The 22,267-nt window shown below is 44.8% G+C and overlaps 1 protein-coding gene across 1 annotated transcript in view; it reads left to right on the forward strand.

Annotated features, from left to right (window-relative positions):
- Window positions 1–4,588: 4,588 nt before the first annotated feature.
- LOC109891714 (rabphilin-3A-like) overlaps window positions 4,589–22,267 on the forward strand; it is a 17,778-nt gene continuing 99 nt past the window's right edge. The window contains exons 1-10 of the mRNA XM_031825907.1: window positions 4,589–4,746; window positions 11,155–11,234; window positions 11,559–11,633; window positions 12,090–12,199; window positions 12,849–12,975; window positions 14,423–14,479; window positions 21,164–21,312; window positions 21,456–21,537; window positions 21,673–21,769; window positions 21,973–22,267. The exon at window positions 21,973–22,267 is cut by the window's right edge and continues 99 nt beyond it. Coding sequence (XP_031681767.1) covers window positions 4,680–4,746; window positions 11,155–11,234; window positions 11,559–11,633; window positions 12,090–12,199; window positions 12,849–12,975; window positions 14,423–14,479; window positions 21,164–21,312; window positions 21,456–21,537; window positions 21,673–21,769; window positions 21,973–22,109 — 981 coding nt within the window. The 5' untranslated portion in view covers window positions 4,589–4,679 and the 3' untranslated portion in view covers window positions 22,110–22,267. The remainder of the gene's footprint in view (window positions 4,747–11,154; window positions 11,235–11,558; window positions 11,634–12,089; window positions 12,200–12,848; window positions 12,976–14,422; window positions 14,480–21,163; window positions 21,313–21,455; window positions 21,538–21,672; window positions 21,770–21,972) is intronic.

A 22,267-nucleotide genomic window follows, 5' to 3' on the forward strand; every position in this document is an offset into this window, starting at 1 on the left:
GTCGCGCTAACAGACGAAGAGAAGGAGATCATCAACAGTGTTCTGGCTCGGGCTGAGACCATAGAGGCCATGGAGCAGGAGAGGATCGGGTGAGACATACAGAGAGAGAGAGAGAGCGAGGAACGAGAACGAGAGAGAAATAGAAAACTGTGTGTGTGTGTGTGCGTGTGCGTGTGTGTGTGTGCATACTGTTTGATCTCTAGGCGGTTGGCGACCTGTCTGGACAGTCTGTGTCCTTTGTGTGTGTGTGTGTGTGTGTACTGCAGGCGTTTTGCCACTAGGTTGGACAGTATGAAGAAAACGGCGTGTGGAGATGGTCAGTCTCGTTGTCTGCTGTGTGGAGAGACGTTTGGACAGCAGGGAGGCACCTCTGTACTCTGTTCCTACTGCAAGAAGGTAACAAACACACCTACCTACAGAGACCATTACAACACATTGACTGGACCCGCAGGGGTAAACTACTGTAACTCCTGTATCTCCTGTAACTCTTGTAACTCCTGGATCTCCTGTAACTCATGTATCTCTAGTAACTCATTTATCTCCTGTATCTCCAGTAACTCCTGTATCTCATGTATCTCCTGTAAATCCTTTATCTCCTGTATCTCCAGTAACTCCTTTATCTCCTGTATCTCCTGTAACTCCTGTAACTCCTTTATCTCCTGTATCTCCAGTAACTCCTTTATCTCCTGTATCTCCAGTAACTCCTTTATCTCCTGTAACTCCTGTAACTCCTTTATCTCCCGTAACTCATGTAACTCCTGTAACCCCTATATCTCCTGTAACTCCTTTATCTCCTGTAAATCCTGTATCTCCTGTAACTCCTGTCTCTCCTGTAACTCCGGTAACTCCTGTATCTTCTGTAACTCCTGTCTCTCCTGTAACTCCTTTATCTCCTGTAACTCCTGTATCTCCTGTAACTCCTTTATCTCCTGTAACTCCTGTAACCAGTGGTGGAAAATGTACCAAACTTACCATACTTGAGTCAAGATACCTTAAAAGAAAATGACTCAAGAAAAAGTGAAAGTCACCCAGTAAAACACTACTTGAGTAAAAGTCTAAAAGTATTTGGTTTTAAATATACTTAAGTATCAAAAGTTGGCCTCCCGAGTGGGGCAGTGGTCTAAGGCAGTGCTAGCTGTGCTAGCTGGACCACTAGAGTCCAGGCTCTGTCGCAGCCGGCCGTGACCGGGAGACCCATGGGGCGGCGCACAATTGACCCAGCATCGTCCGGGTTAGGGGAGGCTTTGGTCAGTAGGGATGTCCTTGTCCCATCGCGCACTAGCAACTCCTGTGGCGAGCCGGGCGCAGTGCACGCTGACACGGTCACCAGGTGTACGGTGTTTCCTCCAACACATTGGTGCAGCTGGCATCCGGGTTAAGTGGGCATTGTGTTAAGAAGCAGTGCGGCCTGGCTTGGTTGGGTTGTGTTTCGGAGGACGCACGGCTCTCGACCTTCACCTCTCCTGAGTCCATACGGGAGTTGCAGCGATGAGACAAGGCTGTAACTACTGATTGGATGTCACATTCTGACCTTAGTTCCTTTGTTTTGTGTAACTTGTGTGCACGTCTGTGGGTTACGTGTTTCCCATTTCGTGGGTTTTGCTGGACAGTTTAAGTCCCCGTGTTTGGGGCGTTTGTTTTGTTGTGCGCCCTGTGTTTTCGTGGGGTTGGCTTATGTTCGCCGTTTTGTGCATTAAATTAGCACTACCCTGAACTCTCTGCTTCCTGCGCCTGACTTCTCACCCACTACACCCAGAACGTTACATTGGATACCAAGAAGTTGGGGAGAAAAAGGGGTAAAAAATAAATAAACAAATTAATAATAATAAGTATCAAAAGTAAATGTAATTGCTAAAATATACTTAACTATAAAAAGTAAAAGTATAAATAATTTCAAATTCCTTATATTAACCAAACCAGATGGCACCATTTTCTAGTTTTTTAAACAGATAGCCAAGGGCACACTCCAACACTCAGAAATCCTTTACAAACGAAGCATGTGTGTTTCGTGAGTCCACAAGATCATAGACAGTAGGGATGATCAGGGATGTTTTCTTGATAAGTGTGTGAATTAGAAAATGTTCCTGTCCTAGTAAGCATTCAAAATGTAACGAGTACTTTTGGGTGTCAGGGATAATGTATTCAGTAAAAAGTACATAATTGTCTTTAAGAATGTAGTGAAGTAAAAGTTAAATATATAAATAGTAAAGTTAAGTACAGATACCCAAAACAACTACTTAGGTAGTACTTTAAAGTATTTTCACTGCCTGTAACTCCTGTAACTCCTGTAACTAATTATTTTGTTACTTTCTTTTGTTCTACTTTCTAGTTCTTGTTACTTAGAGATGATCCTGTCCTGACCTGTGTGTGTGTGTGTGTGTGTGTGTGTGTGTGTGTGTGTGTGTGTGTGTGTGTGTGTGTGTGTGTGTGTGTGTGTGTGTGTGTGCGTGTGCGTGTGCGTGTGTGTTTCTGCCTCCAGCACATGTGCCGTAAGTGTGGGATTCAGAACAGCCGTTCGTCATCTCCAGTGTGGGTTTGTAGGATCTGCAGTGAACATCAAGAGGTGAGGTGGAAAGAGAGAGAGGGAAAGAGAGAGAGGGAAAGAGAGAGAGGGAAAGAGAGAGAGGGAAAGAGAGAGAGGTAAGAAGTGAGAGGAGAGGCGTGAGGGGCAGAGGGGGAGGAGACAAGGGGAGAGTGATGAGGGGAGGAAAGATGTGAGAGGAGAGGCGTGAGGGGCAGAGGGGGAGGAGACAAGGGGAGAGTGATGAGGGGAGGAAAGATGTGAGAGGAGAGGCGTGAGGGGCAGAGGGGGAGGAGACAAGGGGAGAGTGATGAGGGGAGGAAAGATGTGAGAGGAGAGGCGTGAGGGGCAGAGGGGGAGGAGACAAGGGGAGAGTGATGAGGGGAGGAAAGATGTGAGAGGAGAGGCGTGAGGGGCAGAGGGGGAGGAGACAAGGGGAGAGTGATGAGGGGAGGAAAGATGTGAGAGAAGAGGCGTGAGGGGCAGAGGGGGAGGAGACAAGGGGAGAGTGATGAGGGGAGGAAAGATGTGAGAGGAGAGGCGTGAGGGGCAGAGGGGGAGGAGACAAGGGGAGAGTGATGAGGGGAGGAAAGATGTGAGAGGAGAGGCGTGAGGGGCAGAGGGGGAGGAGACAAGGGGAGAGTGATGAGGGGAGGAAAGAAGTGAGAGAAGAGGCGTGAGGGGCAGAGGGGGAGGAGACAAGGGGAGAGTGATGAGGGGAGGAAAGAAGGGGTGGAGAGACAGTCAGTAGCTTTAATCATTTTAATAATAATTCTCAGTACCCTCTAATTATCCTCCATTGAATATTCCCTCTTATGAGAAACGATTGTGGTTGTTTGTCCCTTCAAAATCTAAATGGAGAGACAGATGGAGAGAAAAGGGGAGAGAGAGGAAGATAAGGGGTAGAAGAGAGAGAAGGAGGAAGATAAGGGGTAAAAGAGAGAGGGGGAGAGAGGAAGAGAGAGAACGGGGAGAGAGGAAGAGAGTGAAGGGGGAAGAGAGTGAATGGGTAGACGAGAGAAGGAGGGAGATGAGGGTTCAGCTGGTTCAGTCACTATGTTTCAGACCCTTTAATTAAATGGTCCTACTTGTCAATCAATGTGCGATAACTCATCTGCTAAGCACGCTACCCCCCCTCCATCTCATTTTCTCTCTTTCCATCTAATTCTCTCCCTATATCTCCTGCGATCTCTCTCATTCTTTCTCTACATCTCTTCCCTCTCTCTCTCTTCCTCTGTGTCTCTCCATCTCTCGTTTTATGTCTAGATGTTGAAGCGTTCTGGAGCATGGTTCTTTAAGGGACAATCCCAGCAAGTCCTCCCTGCTCCCCTGCCCATCTCCAGGCCCAGAGGGACAGGTACAGAGAGCCCCCGTACCCAGACCCCTACCCATGCCCATCACCAGCCCAGTGCCCAGCCCAGCTACCAGTCAGACCCTGGTGCAGAGGACTACACAGAGCGGCAGGAGCAGCAGGATAACTCCTACTCCAACATACAAAACCAAAGTGAGCAGTGGAAACAAGCATATCCATTTCACTACTAGTTGGACTTGTATGAGAGGTAAAAGCAAAATCTTTTAGTTTGTCTCAGATGTTGGGTATCGAGGAAATATATATTTCAAAATGTCATCTTCCTCTCTCTGTCTCGTCTCAGAGCCCACTGATGAGCCCCCATACTCCATTTCGGCGCAACAGGACCCAGAGGGCAATAGCTCTGCTCAGACACTAGAGGGTGTTGCTGAGGCCCAGGTTAGCCCTGCCGTGGTGGAGGAGGTGGTGAAGATGGAAAGACAGTTAGGCTCCAGACCTCCCACAGCCAGGGGAAGAGAGAACCCTCCAGCTCCAGCTGACACAGTCACAGCACAGGGTATGATTAAAGGGACATTTCACCCAAATTACAAAATGACATATGTGTTGCCTTCTCCCCTCTGAAAGCAGTCGATGGATAAGAAGAAACAACTTTGGTTTTGTTAACCTACCAATTGCCACCAACGACTAACTTGCATAATCACTTATTCTTTGAAATTGAGACTGGCTAGATATCTGTATTTCTCTTCGTCAGCCCCTGCACCACAGAAGAGCAGATGCCCACAGCAGAGAGAGGAGAGGGCGCCACCTCTAGTCAGGGAGGAGAAACCCACTCCTGCCCCCAAACCCAGCATGGCACCACACACAGGCCCCGCTCCCAACGAAGACAATGACAACGAATACGACTCTGATGAATCCAGTAAGTGAGTGTGTGTGTGTGTGTGTGTTTGGTTTTACTATCCTTGTGGGGACCAGATACTAAAACAAGGAAAATTTGAATGTCCCCAAAAGGAAAAAGCCTATTTTAGGCTTAGAGGTTAGGTCAAGGGTTAAAATGATGGTTAGGGCTAAAATTAGGGTTAGGGGTTAAGGTTTAGGGTTAGGTTTAGGGGTTAGAGGTTACAACATATCCGCCACGCTGACCCTCAACACAGTGGCCCGTAAGGGGTGCATGCATAGTCCCCTCCTGTACTCCCTGTTCACCCACAACTTCTACACCATCATTAAGTTTGCTGACGACACAATGGTGGTTGGCTTGATCACCGACGACGAGACAGCCTATAGGGAGGAGGTCAGAGACCTGGCAGTGTGGTGCCAGGCTTGGCTGAAGTGGAGCGGGTCGAGAGCTTCACGTTCCTAGGTGTCCACATCACTAAGGTCCTATCATAGTCCCCACACACCAACACAGTTGTGAAGAGGGCACAAAAACGCCTCTTCCCCGTCAGGAGGCTGAAATGATTCGGCATGGGCCTTCAGATCCTCAAAAAGTTCTACAGCTGCACCTTTGAGAGCTGCACCACCATTTGATATGGCAACTGCAAGGAACACGACCGCAAGGTGCGACTGAGAGTGCTGAGTACGGCGCAGTACATCACTGGGGCTGAGCTCCGTGCCATCCAGGACCTCTATACCAGGCGGTGTCAGTGGAAGGACCTAAAAATTGTCAGACTCCAGCCACCCAAGTCATAGACTGTTCTCTCTGCTGCCACACGGCAATTGATAATTACAATGAGCATGGCTTTCCACTACCCCGGCCAACATCCCCCCCCCCCCCCCCACTCCCCCCCCGCTTCGCCTTCACCCAAATCCAGACAGCTGATATTCTGAAAGAGCTGCAAAATCTGGATCCCTGCGAATCAGCTGAGCTAGACAATCTGGACCCTCTCTTTCTAAAATTATCTGCCAAAATTGTTGCAACACCTATTACTAGCCTATTCAACCTCTCTTTTGTATCGTCTGAGATCCCCAAAGATTGGAAAGCTGCTGCAGTCATCCCCCTCTTCAAAGGGAGAGACACTCTAGACCCAAACTGTTACAGAACTATATCCATCCTGCCCTGCCTTTCTAAAAGTTAACAAACAGATCACCGACCATCTCGAATCCCACCGTACCTTCTCCACTATGCAATCTGGTTTCCGAGCTGGTCATGGGTGCACCTCAGCCACGCTCAAGGTCCTAAATTATATCATAACTGCCATTGATAAAAGACAATACTGTGCAGCCGTCTTCATTGACCTGGCCAAGGCTTTCAACTGTCAATCATCGCATTCTTATCGACAGACTCAATAGCCTTGGCTTCTCAAATGACTGCCTCGTCTGGTTCACCAACTACTTCTCAGATAGAGTTCAGTGTGTCAAAGGAGGGCCTGTTGTCCGGACCTCTGGCAGTCTCTATGGGGTTCAATTCTCGGGCCGACTCTTTTCTCTGTATACATCAATGATGTTGCTCTCGCTGCTGGTGATTCTCTTATCCACCTCTACGCAGACAACACCATTTTGTATACACCTGGCCATTCTTTGGACACTGTGCTAACAAACCTCCAAATGAGCTTCAACACCATACAACTCTCCTTCCGTGGCCTCCAACTACTTTTAAATGCAAGTAAAACTAAATGCATGCTCTTCAACCGATCGCTGCCCACACCCTCCCGCCCGACTAGCATCACTACTCTGGACGGTTCTGATCTAGAATATGTGGACAACTACAAATACCTAGGTTTCTGGTTAGACTGTAAACTCTCCTTCCAGACTCACATAAAGCATCTCCAATCCAAAATTAAATCTAGAATCGGCTTCCTCTTTCGCAACAAAGCCTCCTTCCAAACATACCCTCATAAAACTGACTATCCTACCGATCCTTGACTTCGGGGATGTAATTTACAAAATAGCCCCCAACACTCTTCTCAGCAAACTGGATGTAGTTATCACAGTGCCATCGGGTATGTCACCAAAGCCCCATATACTACCCACCACTGCAACATGCATTCTCTCGTTGGCTGGCCCTCACTACATATCCGTCGCCAAGCCCACTGGCTCCAGGTCATCTATACGTCTTTGCTAGGTAAAGCCCCACCTTATCTCAGCTCACTGTTCACCATAGCAGCACCCACCCGTTGCACGCGCTCCAGCAGGTATATTTCACTGGTCTTCCCCAAAGCCAGCACTTCCTTTGGCCGCCTTTTCTTCCAGTTCTCTGCTGCCAATGACTGGAACGAATTGCAAAAATCTCTGAAGCTGGAGACTTATATCTCCCTCTCTAACTTTAAGATTCAGCTGTCAGAGCAGCTTACCGATCACTGTACCTGTACACAGCCAATCTGTAAATAGCCCACCCAACTACCTCATCCACATATTATTACTTACCCTCTTGCTCTTTTGCACCCCAGTATCTCTACTTGCACATCATCATCTGCGCATCTATCACTACAGCAGTAATGCTAAATTGTAATTATTTTGCCTCTCTGGCCTATTTATTGCCTTTACCTCCCCACTCTTCTACATTTGCACACACTATACATATATTTTTCTATTGTGTTACTGACTGTACATTTGTTTATGTGTAACTTTGTGCTGTTGTTTTTGTCGCACTGCTTTGCTTTATCTTGGCCAGGTCGCAGTTGTAGATGAGAACTTGTTCTCAACTGGCCTACCTGGTTAAATAAAGGAGAAATGAAATAAATAAAAAATAATTTTTTAAAAGCGGTATCGAAGTATGCAACCAACAGGACACTAAACAGCTTCTACCCACAAGCCATAAGACTGCTAAAGCATTGACCTTTTTGTCCTAACTCTTTTGACACATCACATACGCTGCTGCTACTATTTATTATATATCCTGTTGCCTAGTCACTTTACCCCGACCTACAGTGCATTCGGAAAGTATTCAGATCCCTCAACTTTTTCCACATTTAGTTACGTTGCAGCCTTGTTCTAAAATGGATTTTTTTAAATTCCCTTCATCAATCTACACAGAATAACCCATGATGACAATGCAAAAACAATGTTTGTTTTTTTTGCAAATGTGTAAAAAAATATGGAAATATCACATTTATAGTTGAAGTCGGAAGTTTACATACACTTAGAATCATTAAAACTTGTTTTTCAACCACTACACACATTTCTTGTTAATAACAAACTATAGTTTTGGCAAGTCGGTTAGGACTACTACTACAAGTAATTTTTCCAACAATTGTTTTCACTTATAATTCACTGTATCACAATTACAGTGGGTCAAAAGTTTACATACAATAAGTTGACTCTGTCTTTATAGCTTGGAAAATTCTAGAAAATGATGTCATGGCTTTAGAAGCTTCTGATAGGCTAATTGACATAATTTGAGTCAATTGGAGGTGTACCTGTGGATGTATTTCTAGGCCTACCTTCAAACTCAGTGCCTCTTTCCTTGACGTCATGGGAAAATCAAAAGAAATCAGCCAAGACCTCAGAAAACAAATTGTAGACCTCCACAAGTCTGGTTCATCCTTGGGAGAAATGTCCAAATGCCTGAAGGTACCACATTCATCTATACAAACAATAGTATGCAAGTATAAACACCATGGGACCACGCAGCCATCATACCGCTCAGGAAGGAGATGCGTTCTGTCTCCTAGAGATGAACGTGCTTTGGTGCGAAAAGTGCAAATCAATCCCAGAACTACAGCAAAGGACCCTAGGACCCTGTGAAGATGCTGGAGGAAACAGGTACAAAAGTATCAATATCCACAGCAAAAGGAGTCCTATATCGACATAATCTGAAAGGCTGCTCAGCAAGGAAGAAGCCACTGCTCCAAAACCGGCCTAAGAAAGCCAGACTACGGTTTGTAACTGCACATGGGGACAAAGATCGTACTTTTTGGAGAAATGTCCTCTGGTCTGATGAAACAAAAATAGAACTGTTTGGCCATAATGACCATCATTATGTTTGGAGGAAAAAGGGGGAGGCTTGCAAGCTGAAGAACACCATCCCAACCTTGAAGCACGGGGGTGGCAGCATCATGTTGTGGGGGTGCTTTACTGCAGGAGGGACTGGTGCACTTCACAAAATAGATGGCATCATGAGGAAGGGAAATTATGTGGATATATTGAAACAACATCTCAAGACATCAGTCAGGAAGTTAAAGCTTGGTCACAAATGGGTCTTCCAAATGGACAATGACCCCAAGCATACTTGTGGCAAAATGGCTTAAGGACAACAAAGTCAAGGTATTGGTCATCACAAAGCCCTGACCTCAATCCAATAGAACATTTGTGGGCAGAACTGAAAAAGCATATGCGAGCAAGGAGGCCTACAAACCTGACTCAGTTACACCGGCTCTGTCAGGAGGAATGGGCCAAAATTCACCCAACTTATTGTGGCAAGCTTGTGGAAGGCTACCTGAAACGTTTGACCCAAGTTAAACAATTTAAAGGCAATGCTATCAAATGCTAATTGAGTGTATGTAAACGTATGACCTACTGGGGATGTGATTAAATAAATACATGCTGAAATATATTCTGACATTTCACATTCTTAAAATAAAGTGGTGATCCTAACTGACCAAGACAGGGAATTTTTACTATGATTAAATGTCAGGAATTGTGAAAAACTGAGTTTAAATGTATTTGGCTAAGGTGTATGTAAACGTCCGACTCAATTTTTTATTTTTTTTATTTCACCTTTATTTAACCAGGTAGGCTAGTTGAGAACAAGTTCTCATTTGCAACTGCGACCTGGCCAAGATAAAGCATAGCAGTGTGAGCAGACAACAAAGAGTTACACATGGAGTAAACAATTAACAAGTCAATAACACAGTAGAAACCAAAGGGGGAGTCTATATACAATGTGTGCAAAAGGCATGAGGTGGTAGGCAAATAATTACAATTTTGCAGATTAACACTGGAGTGATGAATGATCAGATGGTCATGTACAGGTAGAGATATTGGTGTGCAAAAGAGCAGAAAAGTAAATAAATAAAAACAGTATGGGGATGAGGTAGGTGAAAAAGGGTGGGCTATTTACCAATAGACTATGTACAGCTGCAGCGATTGGTTAGCTGCTCAGATAGCTGATGTTTGAAGTTGGTGAGGGAGATAAAAGTCTCCAACTTCAGCGATTTTTGCAATTCGTAGGTATTCAGACCCTTTCCTCAGTACTTTGTTGAAGCATGTTTGGAAGCGATTACAGCCTTGCGTCTTCTTGGGTATGACGCTACAAGGCACAGCTGTATTTGGGGAGTTTCTCCCATTCTTCTCTGTAGATCCTCTCAAGGTCTGTCAGGTTGGATGGGGAGCGTCGCTGCACAGCTATTTTCAGGTCTCTCCAGAGATGTTCGATCGGATTCAAGTCCAGGCTCTGGCTTGGCTTGGCCACTCAAGGGCATTCAGAGACTTGTGCTTAAGGTCGTTTTCCTGTAGGAAGGTGAACCTTCGCCCCAGTCTGAGGTCATGAGTGCTCTGGAGCAGGTTTTCATCAATGATCTCTCTGTACTGCTCTGTTCATCTTTCCTGATTAGGAAACAATCCTGATTAGTTTCCCAGTCACTGCTGCTGAAAAGCATCCCCACAGCATGATGTTGCCACCACCATGCTTCACCGTAGAGATGGTGCCAGCTTTCCTCCAGACGTGACGCTTGGCATTCAGGCCAAAGAGTTCAATCTTGGTTTCATCAGACCAGAGAATCTTGTTTCTCATGGTCTGAGAGTCATTTAGGTGCCTTTTGGCAAACTTCAAGTGGGCTGTCATGTGCCTTTTACTGGGGAGTGGCTTCCGTCTGGCCACTCTACTACCATAAAGGCTTGATTGGAGTGTTGCAGAGATGGTTGTCTTTCTGGAAGTTTCTCCCATCTCTACAGAGGAACTCTGGAGCTCTGTCAGAGTAACTATCGGGTTCTTGGTCACCTCCCTGACAAAGGCCCTTCTCCCCTGATTGCTCAGTTCGGCCAGGCAGCCAGCTCTAGGAAGAGTCTTGGTGGTTCCAAACTTCTTCCATTTAAGAATGATGGAGGCCATTGTGTTCTTTGAGACCGTCAATGCTGCAGAAATGTTTTGGTACCGTTCCCCAGATCTGTGCCTCAACACAATCCTGTCTCAGAGCTCTACAGACAATTCCTTTGTGTAGAACAACCATAAAATACACGTGTTCTAATGTACACACACTCTCCCTCTCTCTGTGGTTCTGTTATTCCCTCTCCCTCTCTCTGTGGTTCTGTTATTCCCTCTCCCTCTCTCTGTGGTTCTGTTATTCCCTCTCCCTCTCTCTGTGGTTATGTTATTCCCTCTCCCTATCTCTTTGTTGGTAGCAGAAACCAATGTGAATTTATTTTGTCATTATTTTGTTCTGTCCATCAGCCACGCTGGGGTTGCTGGAGTTCATTCTGCATTATGAACAGGGGAACAACACGCTGCGCTGCAACATAGTCAAAGCCAAGGTAAAAACACACACACGACACAGTGGATACGCATACACAGTACCAGTCAAAATTCTGGACACACCTACTCATTCCAGGGTTTTAAAATTATTTTTACTATTTTCTACATTGTAGAATAGTGAAGACATCAAAACTATGAAATAACACGTATGGAATCATGTAGTAGCCAAAAGAGTGTGCAACAAATATACATATATTTTATATTTGAGATTCTTCAAAGTAGCCACCCTTTGCCTTGATGACATCTTGCTCTCGCTTTCTCTCACTCTCCCTCTCTCTCTCTCTCTCTCTCTCTCTCTCTCTCTCTCTCTCTCTCTCTCACAGGGTTTAAAGCCGATGGACTCTAACGGACTAGCAGACCCCTACGTCAAGCTGCACCTCTTACCTGGAGCCAGTAAGGTAACTTCAACACTTCTGGTTTCCTATAATCTTGTCTTTGTGTTGGAGCCCTGGTTTGATGTATTTTTTTTATGAGATAGGACAGTGAAGAGGAGACAGAAAAACTAGGAGAGTTTGTATGTTAGAAGGGCATGGGTCGAATTCGAACCCAATACCGACTCTGGTAGCTTAGGCTGTACATCTGTGCTGGGATCTTTAACCACTGGACCACACAGTAGGCCTGTACTCCTGCTTCCTGTTGACACAGATGTTCCCTCGGTGAAGTAATCATGTACTGTATATCTATTCATCTTCTCTCCACAGTCTGTTAGACAGTCTAAAAGTGGAACAAACTTTGCACTAAGTGAAAATAAGAAAAATCTTTCCCTCTCGCTGTCTCTCTCCATCTATCTCCCTTTGTCTCCTGCTCTATTTCTTCCCCTGTCTCTCCCTTCCCCCTCTCCCCGTTTCCTCCAGTCTAACAAGCTGCGTACTAAGACCCTGAAGGGCACTCTGAACCCAGTGTGGAATGAGACTCTAGTGTACCATGGTATCACTGATGACGACATGCAGCGCAAAACACTACGGTAATAACAGCCTCAACCATACCACTACTGGATATACTGTATGAGTGACCCACTGGGCCATCTGAAATGATTCCATTCATATTGGTCCAGTTTTGTTCAGTGGCTCTCCATTTAAATCAGTACGATTTCCCAGAGCTAAAGGGAAAAAGGAGAATAAAAACTGTTCTGTGATGCAAGAAGAGAGTAAGAGAATAAAACTCCTCTTCCTGCGCCTCCCGAGTGGCGCAGCGGTCGTCACTACAGCCTGCGACATCACTACAGCCTGGGGTTCGATCCCACCGTGACAACCGGCCGTGACCAGGAGTCCCATAGGGTGGCGCACAATTGGCTCAGCGTCGTCTGGGTTAGGAGAGGGTTTGGCCGGGGGAGTTTTACTTGGCTCATCGCGCTCTAGTGACTCCTTGTGGAGGACCGGACGCCTGCAAGCTGTCGTCAGTTGAACAGTGTTTCCTCCGACACATTGGTGCAGCTGGTTTCTGGGTTAAGTGAGCAGGTGTAAAGAAGCATGACTCGACTTTCGCGTCTCCCAAGCCCTTTGGGGAGTTGCAGCGATGAGACAAGATCGCAATTGGATATCACAATATTGGGGAGAAAAAGGGGGTACAATGACAAAATAATAAGAGATTAAAACTCCTCTTCCTGCTTCCAGGCTGTCGGTGAGTGATATGGACAAGTTTGGACACAATGAGTTCATAGGAGAGACGCGTGTTGCTCTGAAGAAACTCAAAGCCAACCAGATGAAGAACTACAGCGTCTGTCTTGAGAGGGTGGTCCAGGTAGGAACTACAACAGTGTCTGTCTAGAGAGGGTGGTCCAGGTTGGAACTACAACAGTGTCTGTCTAGAGAGGGTGGTCCAGGTAGGAACTACAACAGTGTCTGTCTAGAGAGGGTGGTCCAGGTAGGAACTACAACAGTGTCTGTCTAGAGAGGGTGGTCCAGGTAGGAACTACAACAGTGTCTGTCTAGAGAGGGTGGTCCAGGTTGGAACTACAACAGTGTGTGTCTAGAGAGGGTGGTCCAGGTAGGAACTACCACAGTGTCTGTCTAGAGAGGGTAGTCCAGGTAGGAACTACAACAGCATATGTCTAGAGATGGTGGTCCAGGTAGGAACTACAACAGCATGTGTCTAGAGAGGATGGTCCAGGTAGGAACTACAACAGCATGTGTCTAGAGAGGGTGGTCCAGGTAGGAACTACAACAGTGTCTGTCTAGAGAGGGTAGTCCAGGTAGGAACTACAACAGTGTGTGTCTAGAGAGGGTGGTCCAGGTAGGAACTACAACAGTGTGTGTCTAGAGAGGGTGGTCCAGGTAGGAACTACAACAGTGTGTGTCTAGAGAGGGTGGTCCAGGTAGGAACTACAACAGTGTGTGTCTAGAGAGGGTGGTCCAGGTAGGAACTACAACAGTGTGTGTCTAGAGAGGGTGGTCCAGGTAGGAACTACAACAGCGTGTGTCTAGAGAGGGTGGTCCAGGTAGGAACTACAACAGCATGTGTCTAGAGAGGGTGGTCCAGGTAGGAACTACAACAGCATGTGTCTAGAGAGGGTGGTCCAGGTAGGAACTACAACAGTGTGTGTCTAGAGATGGTGGTCCAGGTAGGAACTACAACAGTGTGTGTCTAGAGAGGGTGGTCCAGGTAGGAACTACAACAGTGTCTGTCTAGAGAGGGTGGTCCAGGTAGGAACTACAACAGCGTGTGTCTAGAGAGGGTGGTCCAGGTAGGAACTACAACAACATGTGTCTAGAGAGGGTAATCCAGGTAGGAACTACAACAGCATGTGTCTAGAAAGGGTGGTCCAGGTAGGAACTACAACAGCGTGTGTCTAGAGAGGGTAGTCCAGGTAGGAACTACAACAGCATGTGTCTAGAGAGTGTGGTCCAGGTAGGAACTACAACAGCATGTGTCTAGAGAGGGTGGTCCAGGTAGGAACTACAACAGTGTGTGTCTAGAGAGGGTGGTCCAGGTAGGAACTACAACAGTGTGTGTCTAGAGAGGGTGGTCCAGGTAGGAACTACAACAGTGTGTGTCTAGAGAGGGTGGTCCAGGTAGGAACTACAACAGTGTGTGTCTAGAGAGGGTAGTCCAGGTAGGAACTACAACAGTGGGTGTCCATGATGTCTGGAGACGGTTGTCTAACCACTGAACCACTTGTACATCGGGGATCCAACTGTTAATAATACTGATAGAAGTGATCTCACCCCCAAACTCCCTCCTGTCCCAGGTGAAGAAGGCAGGCACAGGAGGTTCAGCCCGGGGCATGGCTCTCTACGAGGAGGAGGTAAGACTCACCTGAGACGGGATTCACACCTGACACAGTACTCAGGGTTTACACTTGACTTTCATACCTAAGATTTACACCTGAATGCATAGTCACTTTACCCCTAACTACAGTGCCTTGCGAAAGTATTCGGCCCCCTTGAACTTTGCGACCTTTTGCCACATTTCAGGCTTCAAACATTTTTTTGTGAAGAATCAACAACAAGTGGGACACAATCATGAAGTGGAACGACATTTATTGGATATTTCAAACTTTTTTAACAAATCAAAAACTTAAAAATTGGGCGTGCAAAATTATTCAGCCCCTTTACTTTCAGTGCAGCAAACTCTCTCCAGAAGTTCAGTGAGGATCTCTGAATGATCCAATGTTGACCTAAATGACTAATGATGATAAATACAATCCATCTGTGTGTAATCAAGTCTCCGTATAAATGCACCTGCACTGTGATAGTCTCAGAGGTCCGTTAAAAGCGCAGAGAGCATCATGAAGAACAAGGAACACACCAGGCAGGTCCGAGATACTGTTGTGAAGAAGTTTAAAGCCGGATTTGGATACAAAAATATTTCCCAAGCTTTAAACATCCCAAGGAGCACTGTGCAAGCGATAATATTGAAATGGAAGGAGTATCAGACCACTGCAAATCTACCAAGACCTGGCCGTCCCTCTAAACTTTCAGCTCATACAAGGAGAAGACTGATCAGAGATGCAGCCAAGAGGCCCATGATCACTCTGGATGAACTGCAGAGATCTACAGCTGAGGTGGGAGACTCTGTCCATAGGACAACAATCAGTCGTATATTGCACAAATCTGGCCTTTATGGAAGAGTGGCAAGAAGAAAGCCATTTCTTAAAGATATCCATAAAAAGTGTTGTTTAAAGTTTGCCACAAGCCACCTGGGAGACACACCAAACATGTGGAAGAAGGTGCTCTGGTCAGATGAAACCAAAATTGAACTTTTTGGCAACAATGCAAAACGTTATGTTTGGCGTAAAAGCAACACAGCTCATCACCCTGAACACACCATCCCCACTGTCAAACATGGTGGTGGCAGCATCATGGTTTGGGCCTGCTTTTCTTCAGCAGGGACAGGGAAGATGGAAAATTGATGGGAAGATGGATGGAGCCAAATACAGGACCATTCTGGAAGAAAACCTGATGGAGTCTGCAAAAGACCTGAGACTGGGACGGAGATTTGTCTTCCAACAAGACAATGATCCAAAACATAAAGCAAAATCTACAATGGAATGGTTCAAAAATAAACATATCCAGGTGTTAGAATGGCCAAGTCAAAGTCCAGACCTGAATCCAATCGAGAATCTGTGGAAAGAACTGAAAACTGCTGTTCACAAATGCTCTCCATCCAACCTCACTGAGCTCGAGCTGTTTTGCAAGGAGGAATGGGAAAGAATTTCAGTCTCTCGATGTGCAAAACTGATAGAGACATACCCCAAGCGACTTACAGCTGTAATCGCAGCAAAAGGTGGCGCTACAAAGTATTAACTTAAGGGGGCTGAATAATTTTGCACGCCCAATTTTTCAGTTAAAAAAGTTTAAAAAGTTTGTATGTTAAAAAAGTTTGAAATATCCAATAAATGTTGTTCCACTTCATGATTGTGTCCCACTTGTTGTTGATTCTTCACAAAAAAATACAGTTTTATATCTTTATGTTTGAAGCCTGAAATGTGGCAAAAGGTCGCAAAGTTCAAGGGGGCCGAATACTTTCGCAAGGCACTGTACATGTACAGACATGGACAAAAGTTTTGAGAATTACACAAATATTAATTTTCACAAAGTCTGCTGCCTCAGTTTGTATGATGGCAATTTGCATATACTCCAGAATGTTATGAAGAGTGATCAGATGAATTGCAAATAGTCCCTCTTTGCCTTGCAAATGAACTGAATCCCCCCAAAACATTTCCTCTGAATTTCAGCGCTGCCACAAAAGGACCAGCTGACATCATGTCAGTGATTCTTTCGTTAACACAGGTGTGAGTGTTGACGAGGACAAGGCTGGAGATCAATCTGTCATGCTGATTGAGTTTGAATAACAGACTGGAAGCTTCAAAAGGAGGGTGGTGCTTGGAATCATTGTTCTTCCTCTGTCAATCATGGTTACCTGCAAGGAAACACGTGCCGTCATCATTGCTTTGCATAAAAAAGGGCTTCACAGGAAAGGATATTGCTGCCAGTAAGAGTGCACCTAAATCATCCATTCATCGGATCATCAAGAACTTCAAGGAGAGCGGTTCAATTGTTGTGAAGAAGGCTTCAAGACGCCCAAGAAAGTCCAGCAAGCGCCAGGACCGTCTCCTAAAGTTGATTCGGCTGCGGGATCGGGGCACCACCAGTACAGAGCTTACTCAGGTATGGCAGCAGGCAGGTGTGAATGCATCTGCACGCACAGTGAGGCGAAGACTTTTGGAAGATGGTCTGGTGTCAAGAAGGGCAGCAAAGAAGCCACTTCTCTCCAGGATAGACATCAGGGACAGACTGATATTCTGCAAAAGGTACAGGGATTGGACTTCTGAGGACTGGGGTAAAGTCATTTTCTCTAATGAATCCCCTTTCCGATTGTTTGGGGCATCCGGAAAAAAGCTTGTCCGGAGAAGACAAGGTGAGCGCTACCATCAGTCCTGTGTCATTCCAACAGTAAAGCATCCTGAGCCCATTCATGTGAGGGGTTGCTTCTCAGCCAAGGGAGTGGGCACACTCACAATTTGCCTAAGAACACAGCCATGAATAAAGACTGGTACCAACACATCCTCCGAGAGCAACTTCTCCCAACCATCCAGGAACAGTTTGGTGACGAACAATGCCTTTTCCAGCATGATGGAGCACCTTGCCGTAAGGCAAAAGTGATAACTAAGTGGCTCGGGGAACAAAACATCGATATTTTGGGTCCATGGCCAGGAAACTCCCCAGACCTTAATCCCATTGAGAATTTGTGGTCAATCCTCAAGAGGCGGGTGGACAAACAAAAACCCACAAATTCTGACAAACTCCAAGCATTGATAATGCAAGAATGGGCTGCCCAGAAGTTAATTGACAGCATGCCAGGGCGGATTGTAGAGGTCTTGAAAAAGAACGGTCAACACTGCAAATATTGACTCTGCATGAACTTCATGTAATTGTCAATAAAAGCCTTTGACACTTATGAAATTGTCACGGCCGTCAAAAGAAGAGGACCAAGGTGCAGCGTGGTGAGCAGACATACTTTTAATAGTAGATGTCGCCAACAAACCAATAAACCATACCAAAACAAACCGTGAAGCTTAAGGCTAAGTTAACTTCCCACAAACACAAGTGGGAAAAAGGGTACCTAAAAAGTATGGTTCCCAATCAGAGACAACGATAGACAGCTGTCCCTGATTGAGAATCATACCCAGCCAAAACATAGAAATAGAAAATCATAGAAACACAAAACATAGAATGCCCTGACCAAACCAAAATAGAGATATAAAAGGATATCTAAGGTCAGGGCGTGACAGAAATGCTTGTAATTATACTTCAGTATTCCATAGTAACATCTGACATACCTAAATACCTAAAGACACTGAAGCAGCAAACTTTGTAAAAATTTATATTTGTGTCATTCTCAAAACTTTTGGCCACGACTGTACAAATTACCTTGACTAACCTGTATCCCCGCACATTGACTCAGTACTGGTAAATCAAATCAAATCAAATCCAATCAAATTTATTTATATAGCCCTTTGTACATCAGCTGATATCTCAAAGTGCTGTACAGAAACCCAGCCTAAAACCCCAAACAGCAAGCAATGCAGGTGTAGAAGCACGGTGGCTAGGAAAAACTCCCTAGAAAGGCCAATACCTAGGAAGAAACCTAGAGAGGAACCAGGCTATGTGGGGTGGCCAGTCCTCTTCTGGCTGTGCCGGGTGGAGATTATAACAGAACATGGCCAAGATGTTAAAATGTTCATAAATGACCAGCATGGTCGAATAATAATAAGGCAGAACAGTTGAAACTGGAGCAGCAGCACAGTCAGGTGGAAGTTGAAACTGGAGCAGCAGCATGGCCGGGTGGACTGGGGACAGCAAGGAGTCATCATGTCAGGTAGTCCTGGGGCATGGTCCTAGGGCTCAGGTCAGTTGAAACTGGAACAGCAGCATGGCCAGGTGGACTGGGGACAGCAAGGAGTCATCATGTCAGGTAGTCCTGGGGCATGGTCCTAGGGCTCAGGTCCTCCGAGAGAGAGAAAGAAAGAGAGAAGGAGACAATTAGAGAACGCACACTTAGATTCACACAGGACACCGAATAGGACAGGAGAAGTACTCCAGATATAACAAACTGACCCCAGCCCCCCGACACATAAACTACTGCAGCATAAATACTGGAGGCTGAGACAGGAGGGGTCAGGAGACACTGTGGCCCCATCCGAGGACACCCCCGGACAGGGCCACCCCCGGACATGGTACCCCCTTTTAATAGCCTCATTATTGGTATTTTATTGTGTTACCTTTTTATAATACATTTTTTACTTTTGTTTATTTAGTAAATATTTTCTTAACCATATTTTCTTAAAACTGCATTATTGGTTAAGGGATTGTAAGTAAGCATATCACAGTAAAGTCTACACCTGTTGTATTCAGCATTTCACTGTAAAGTCTACACCTGTTGTATAGCATTTCACTGTAAAGTCTACACCTGTTGTATTCAGCATTTCACTGTAAAGTCTACACCTGTTGTATTCAGCATTTCACTGTAAAGTCTACACCTGTTGTATTCAGCATTTCACAGTAAAGTCTACACCTGTTGTATTCAGCATTTCACTGTATAGTCTACACCTGTTGTATTCAGCATTTCACTGTAAAGTCTACACCTGTTGTATTCAGCATTTCACAGTAAAGTCTACACCTGTTGTATTCAGCATTTCACTGTAAAGTCTACACCTGTTGTATTCAGCATTTCACTGTAAAGTCTACACCTGTTGTATTCAGCATTTCACTGTAAAGTCTACACCTGTTGTATTCAGCATTTCACTGTAAAGTCTACACCTGTTGTATTCAGCATTTCACTGTAAAGTCTACACCTGTTGTATTCAGCATTTCACTGTAAAGTCTACACCTGTTGTATTAAGCATTTCACTGTAAAGTCTACACCTGTTGTATTCAGCATTTCACAGTAAAGTCTACACCTGTTGTATTCAGCATTTCACTGTAAAGTCTACACCTGTTGTATTCAGCATTTCACTGTAAAGTCTACACCTGTTGTATTCAGCATTTCACTGTAAAGTCTACACCTGTTGTATTCAGCATTTCACTGTAAAGTCTACACCTGTTGTATTCAGCATTTCACTGTAATGTCTACACCTGTTGTATTCAGCATTTCACAGTAAAGTCTACACCTGTTGTATTCAGCATTTCACTGTAAAGTCTACACCTGTTGTATTCAGCATTTCACTGTAAAGTCTACACCTGTTGTATTCAGCATATCACTGTAAAGTCTACACCTGTTGTATTCAGCATTTCACAGTAAAGTCTACACCTGTTGTATTCAGCATTTCACAGTAAAGTCTACACCTGTTGTATTCAGCATTTCACAGTAAAGTCTACACCTGTTGTATTCAGCATTTCACTGTAAAGTCTACACCTGTTGTATTCAGCATATCACTGTAAAGTCTACACCTGTTGTATTCAGCATTTCACTGTAAAGTCTACACCTGTTGTATTCAGCATATCACAGTAAAGTCTACACCTGTTGTATTCAGCATTTCACTGTAAAGTCTACACCTGTTGTATTCAGCATATCACAGTAAAGTCTACACCTGTTGTATTCAGCATTTCACTGTAAAGTCTACACCTGTTGTATTCAGCATTTCACAGTAAAGTCTACACCTGTTGTATTCAGCATTTCACAGTAAAGTCTACACCTGTTGTATTCAGCATTTCACAGTAAAGTCTACACCTGTTGTATTCAGCATATCACTGTAAAGTCTACACCTGTTGTATTCAGCATTTCACTGTAAAGTCTACACCTGTTGTATTCGACGCATGTGACATATAAAATGTGATTTGATTTTGACACTCAGGGTTTACACTTGACGTTCACACCTGACACAGTACTCAAGGTTTACACTTGACGTTCACACCTGACACAGTACTCAAGGTTTACACTTGACGTAGCTGAATTCTGGTGTCATCTGCATGATTTATTTCTTTCCACTATTGACACACACGGGAAACTGTTGAGTGTGAAAAACCCAGCAGCGTTGCAGTGCTTGACACAAACCGGTGTACCTGGCACCTACTACCATACCCCGTTCAAAGGCACTTAAATCTGTTGTCTTGCCTATTCACCCTCTGAATGGCACACATTCCCAATCCATGTCTCAATTGTCTCAAGGCTTAAAAATCATTCTTTAACCTGTCGCCTCCCCTTCATCTATACTGATTGAAGTGGATTTAACAGGTGACATCAATAAGGGATCATAGCTTACACCTGGATTCACCTGGTCAGTCTGTGTCATGGAAATAGCAGGTGTTCTTAATGTTTTGTCCACTCAGTGTACATGACTGACCAGGTGAATACATGACCAGTAGCAGAGAGATTATATCTATACATACTGTACATGACTGTCTTTGATATGTAAATCTCTATGGGAAAAAGTCTTATGGTAGTGGATGTAAATGTACTTGTAAACCTTTTTGTGTGTGTCCTACAGGTAAAGGAGGATGAAGCAGAGGAGAGGGGTCGTATCCTGGTCTCATTAACCTACAGCACCCAGCAGGGTTGTCTGATAGTGGGAGTGGTGCGCTGTGCTCACCTGGCAGCTATGGACTCTAATGGATACTCAGACCCTTTCGTCAAGATGTACATGTTCTAACATACCTCTCAACATGACGGATTATGTTTCCTCTCTCTAATATCTCTTTTTCCTACAGCAGTAAAATATTGATGGATGAATTGATTGATTGGTTTATTGATTGATTCTTTCCTGTGATTGTGACCTGCAGCTGCCTGAAACCAGACATGGGGAAGAAAGCCAAGAACAAGACACAGATCAAGAAGAAGACCCTCAACCCAGAGTTCAATGAGGTTAGTTTCCCCTCATATCTGTCTCTAACAGCACAATATCAGGTTCAAGGTCATTGTTTTATTAATACAGAGTCTAATGGCAGTCTGTGTCTATGCACTGAGAAATGGAGTCTGATGGCTGAAGTTGTGTTGCAGGAGTTCAGCTATGAGATCAAACATGGTGAGCTGGCCAAGAAGATCCTAGACATCTCCGTTTGGGACTATGACATGGGAACATCCAACGATTTCATTGGTGAGTTGGGTCTATAACATGGACACACCCAGCGTTTTTCATTGGTGAGTTGAGAAATCCAACAATTTAATAGGTGAGTTCAGTTGAGATGGCATAATGAATGTACTTGTAGTTATTGATTTTTATATTTAACAAAAAATATTGTGCAGATTTTAAGCCGACTTCAAAATAATATATTTTAAAACCTTCTTATCTCCCTCCAGGTGGATGCCAGCTGGGCATCACAGCCAAGGGGGAGTGTCTGAAGCACTGGTACGAATGTCTCAAGAACAAAGACAAGAAGATTGAGCGCTGGCACGTCCTCCTAAATGACAACACCGTCAAAGACACAGACGACTGAGAGACGACCTCGTCCTCCTCCTCCTCCCTTGTCTTCTTCTTCCTCCCATTTCCTCTTCCTCCACCCTCCTAAATAGCGTTTTCTAATTTCCTCTTAAATATAATATTTTGTCTTCCAATCATCTAATTGTTTTTAAATGTATTTAAATTGTAAAGTAT

The sequence above is a fragment of the Oncorhynchus kisutch genome, linkage group LG6 (assembly GCF_002021735.2).
Source record: "Oncorhynchus kisutch isolate 150728-3 linkage group LG6, Okis_V2, whole genome shotgun sequence".
NCBI classification, from domain to species: Eukaryota; Metazoa; Chordata; class Actinopteri; order Salmoniformes; family Salmonidae; genus Oncorhynchus; species Oncorhynchus kisutch.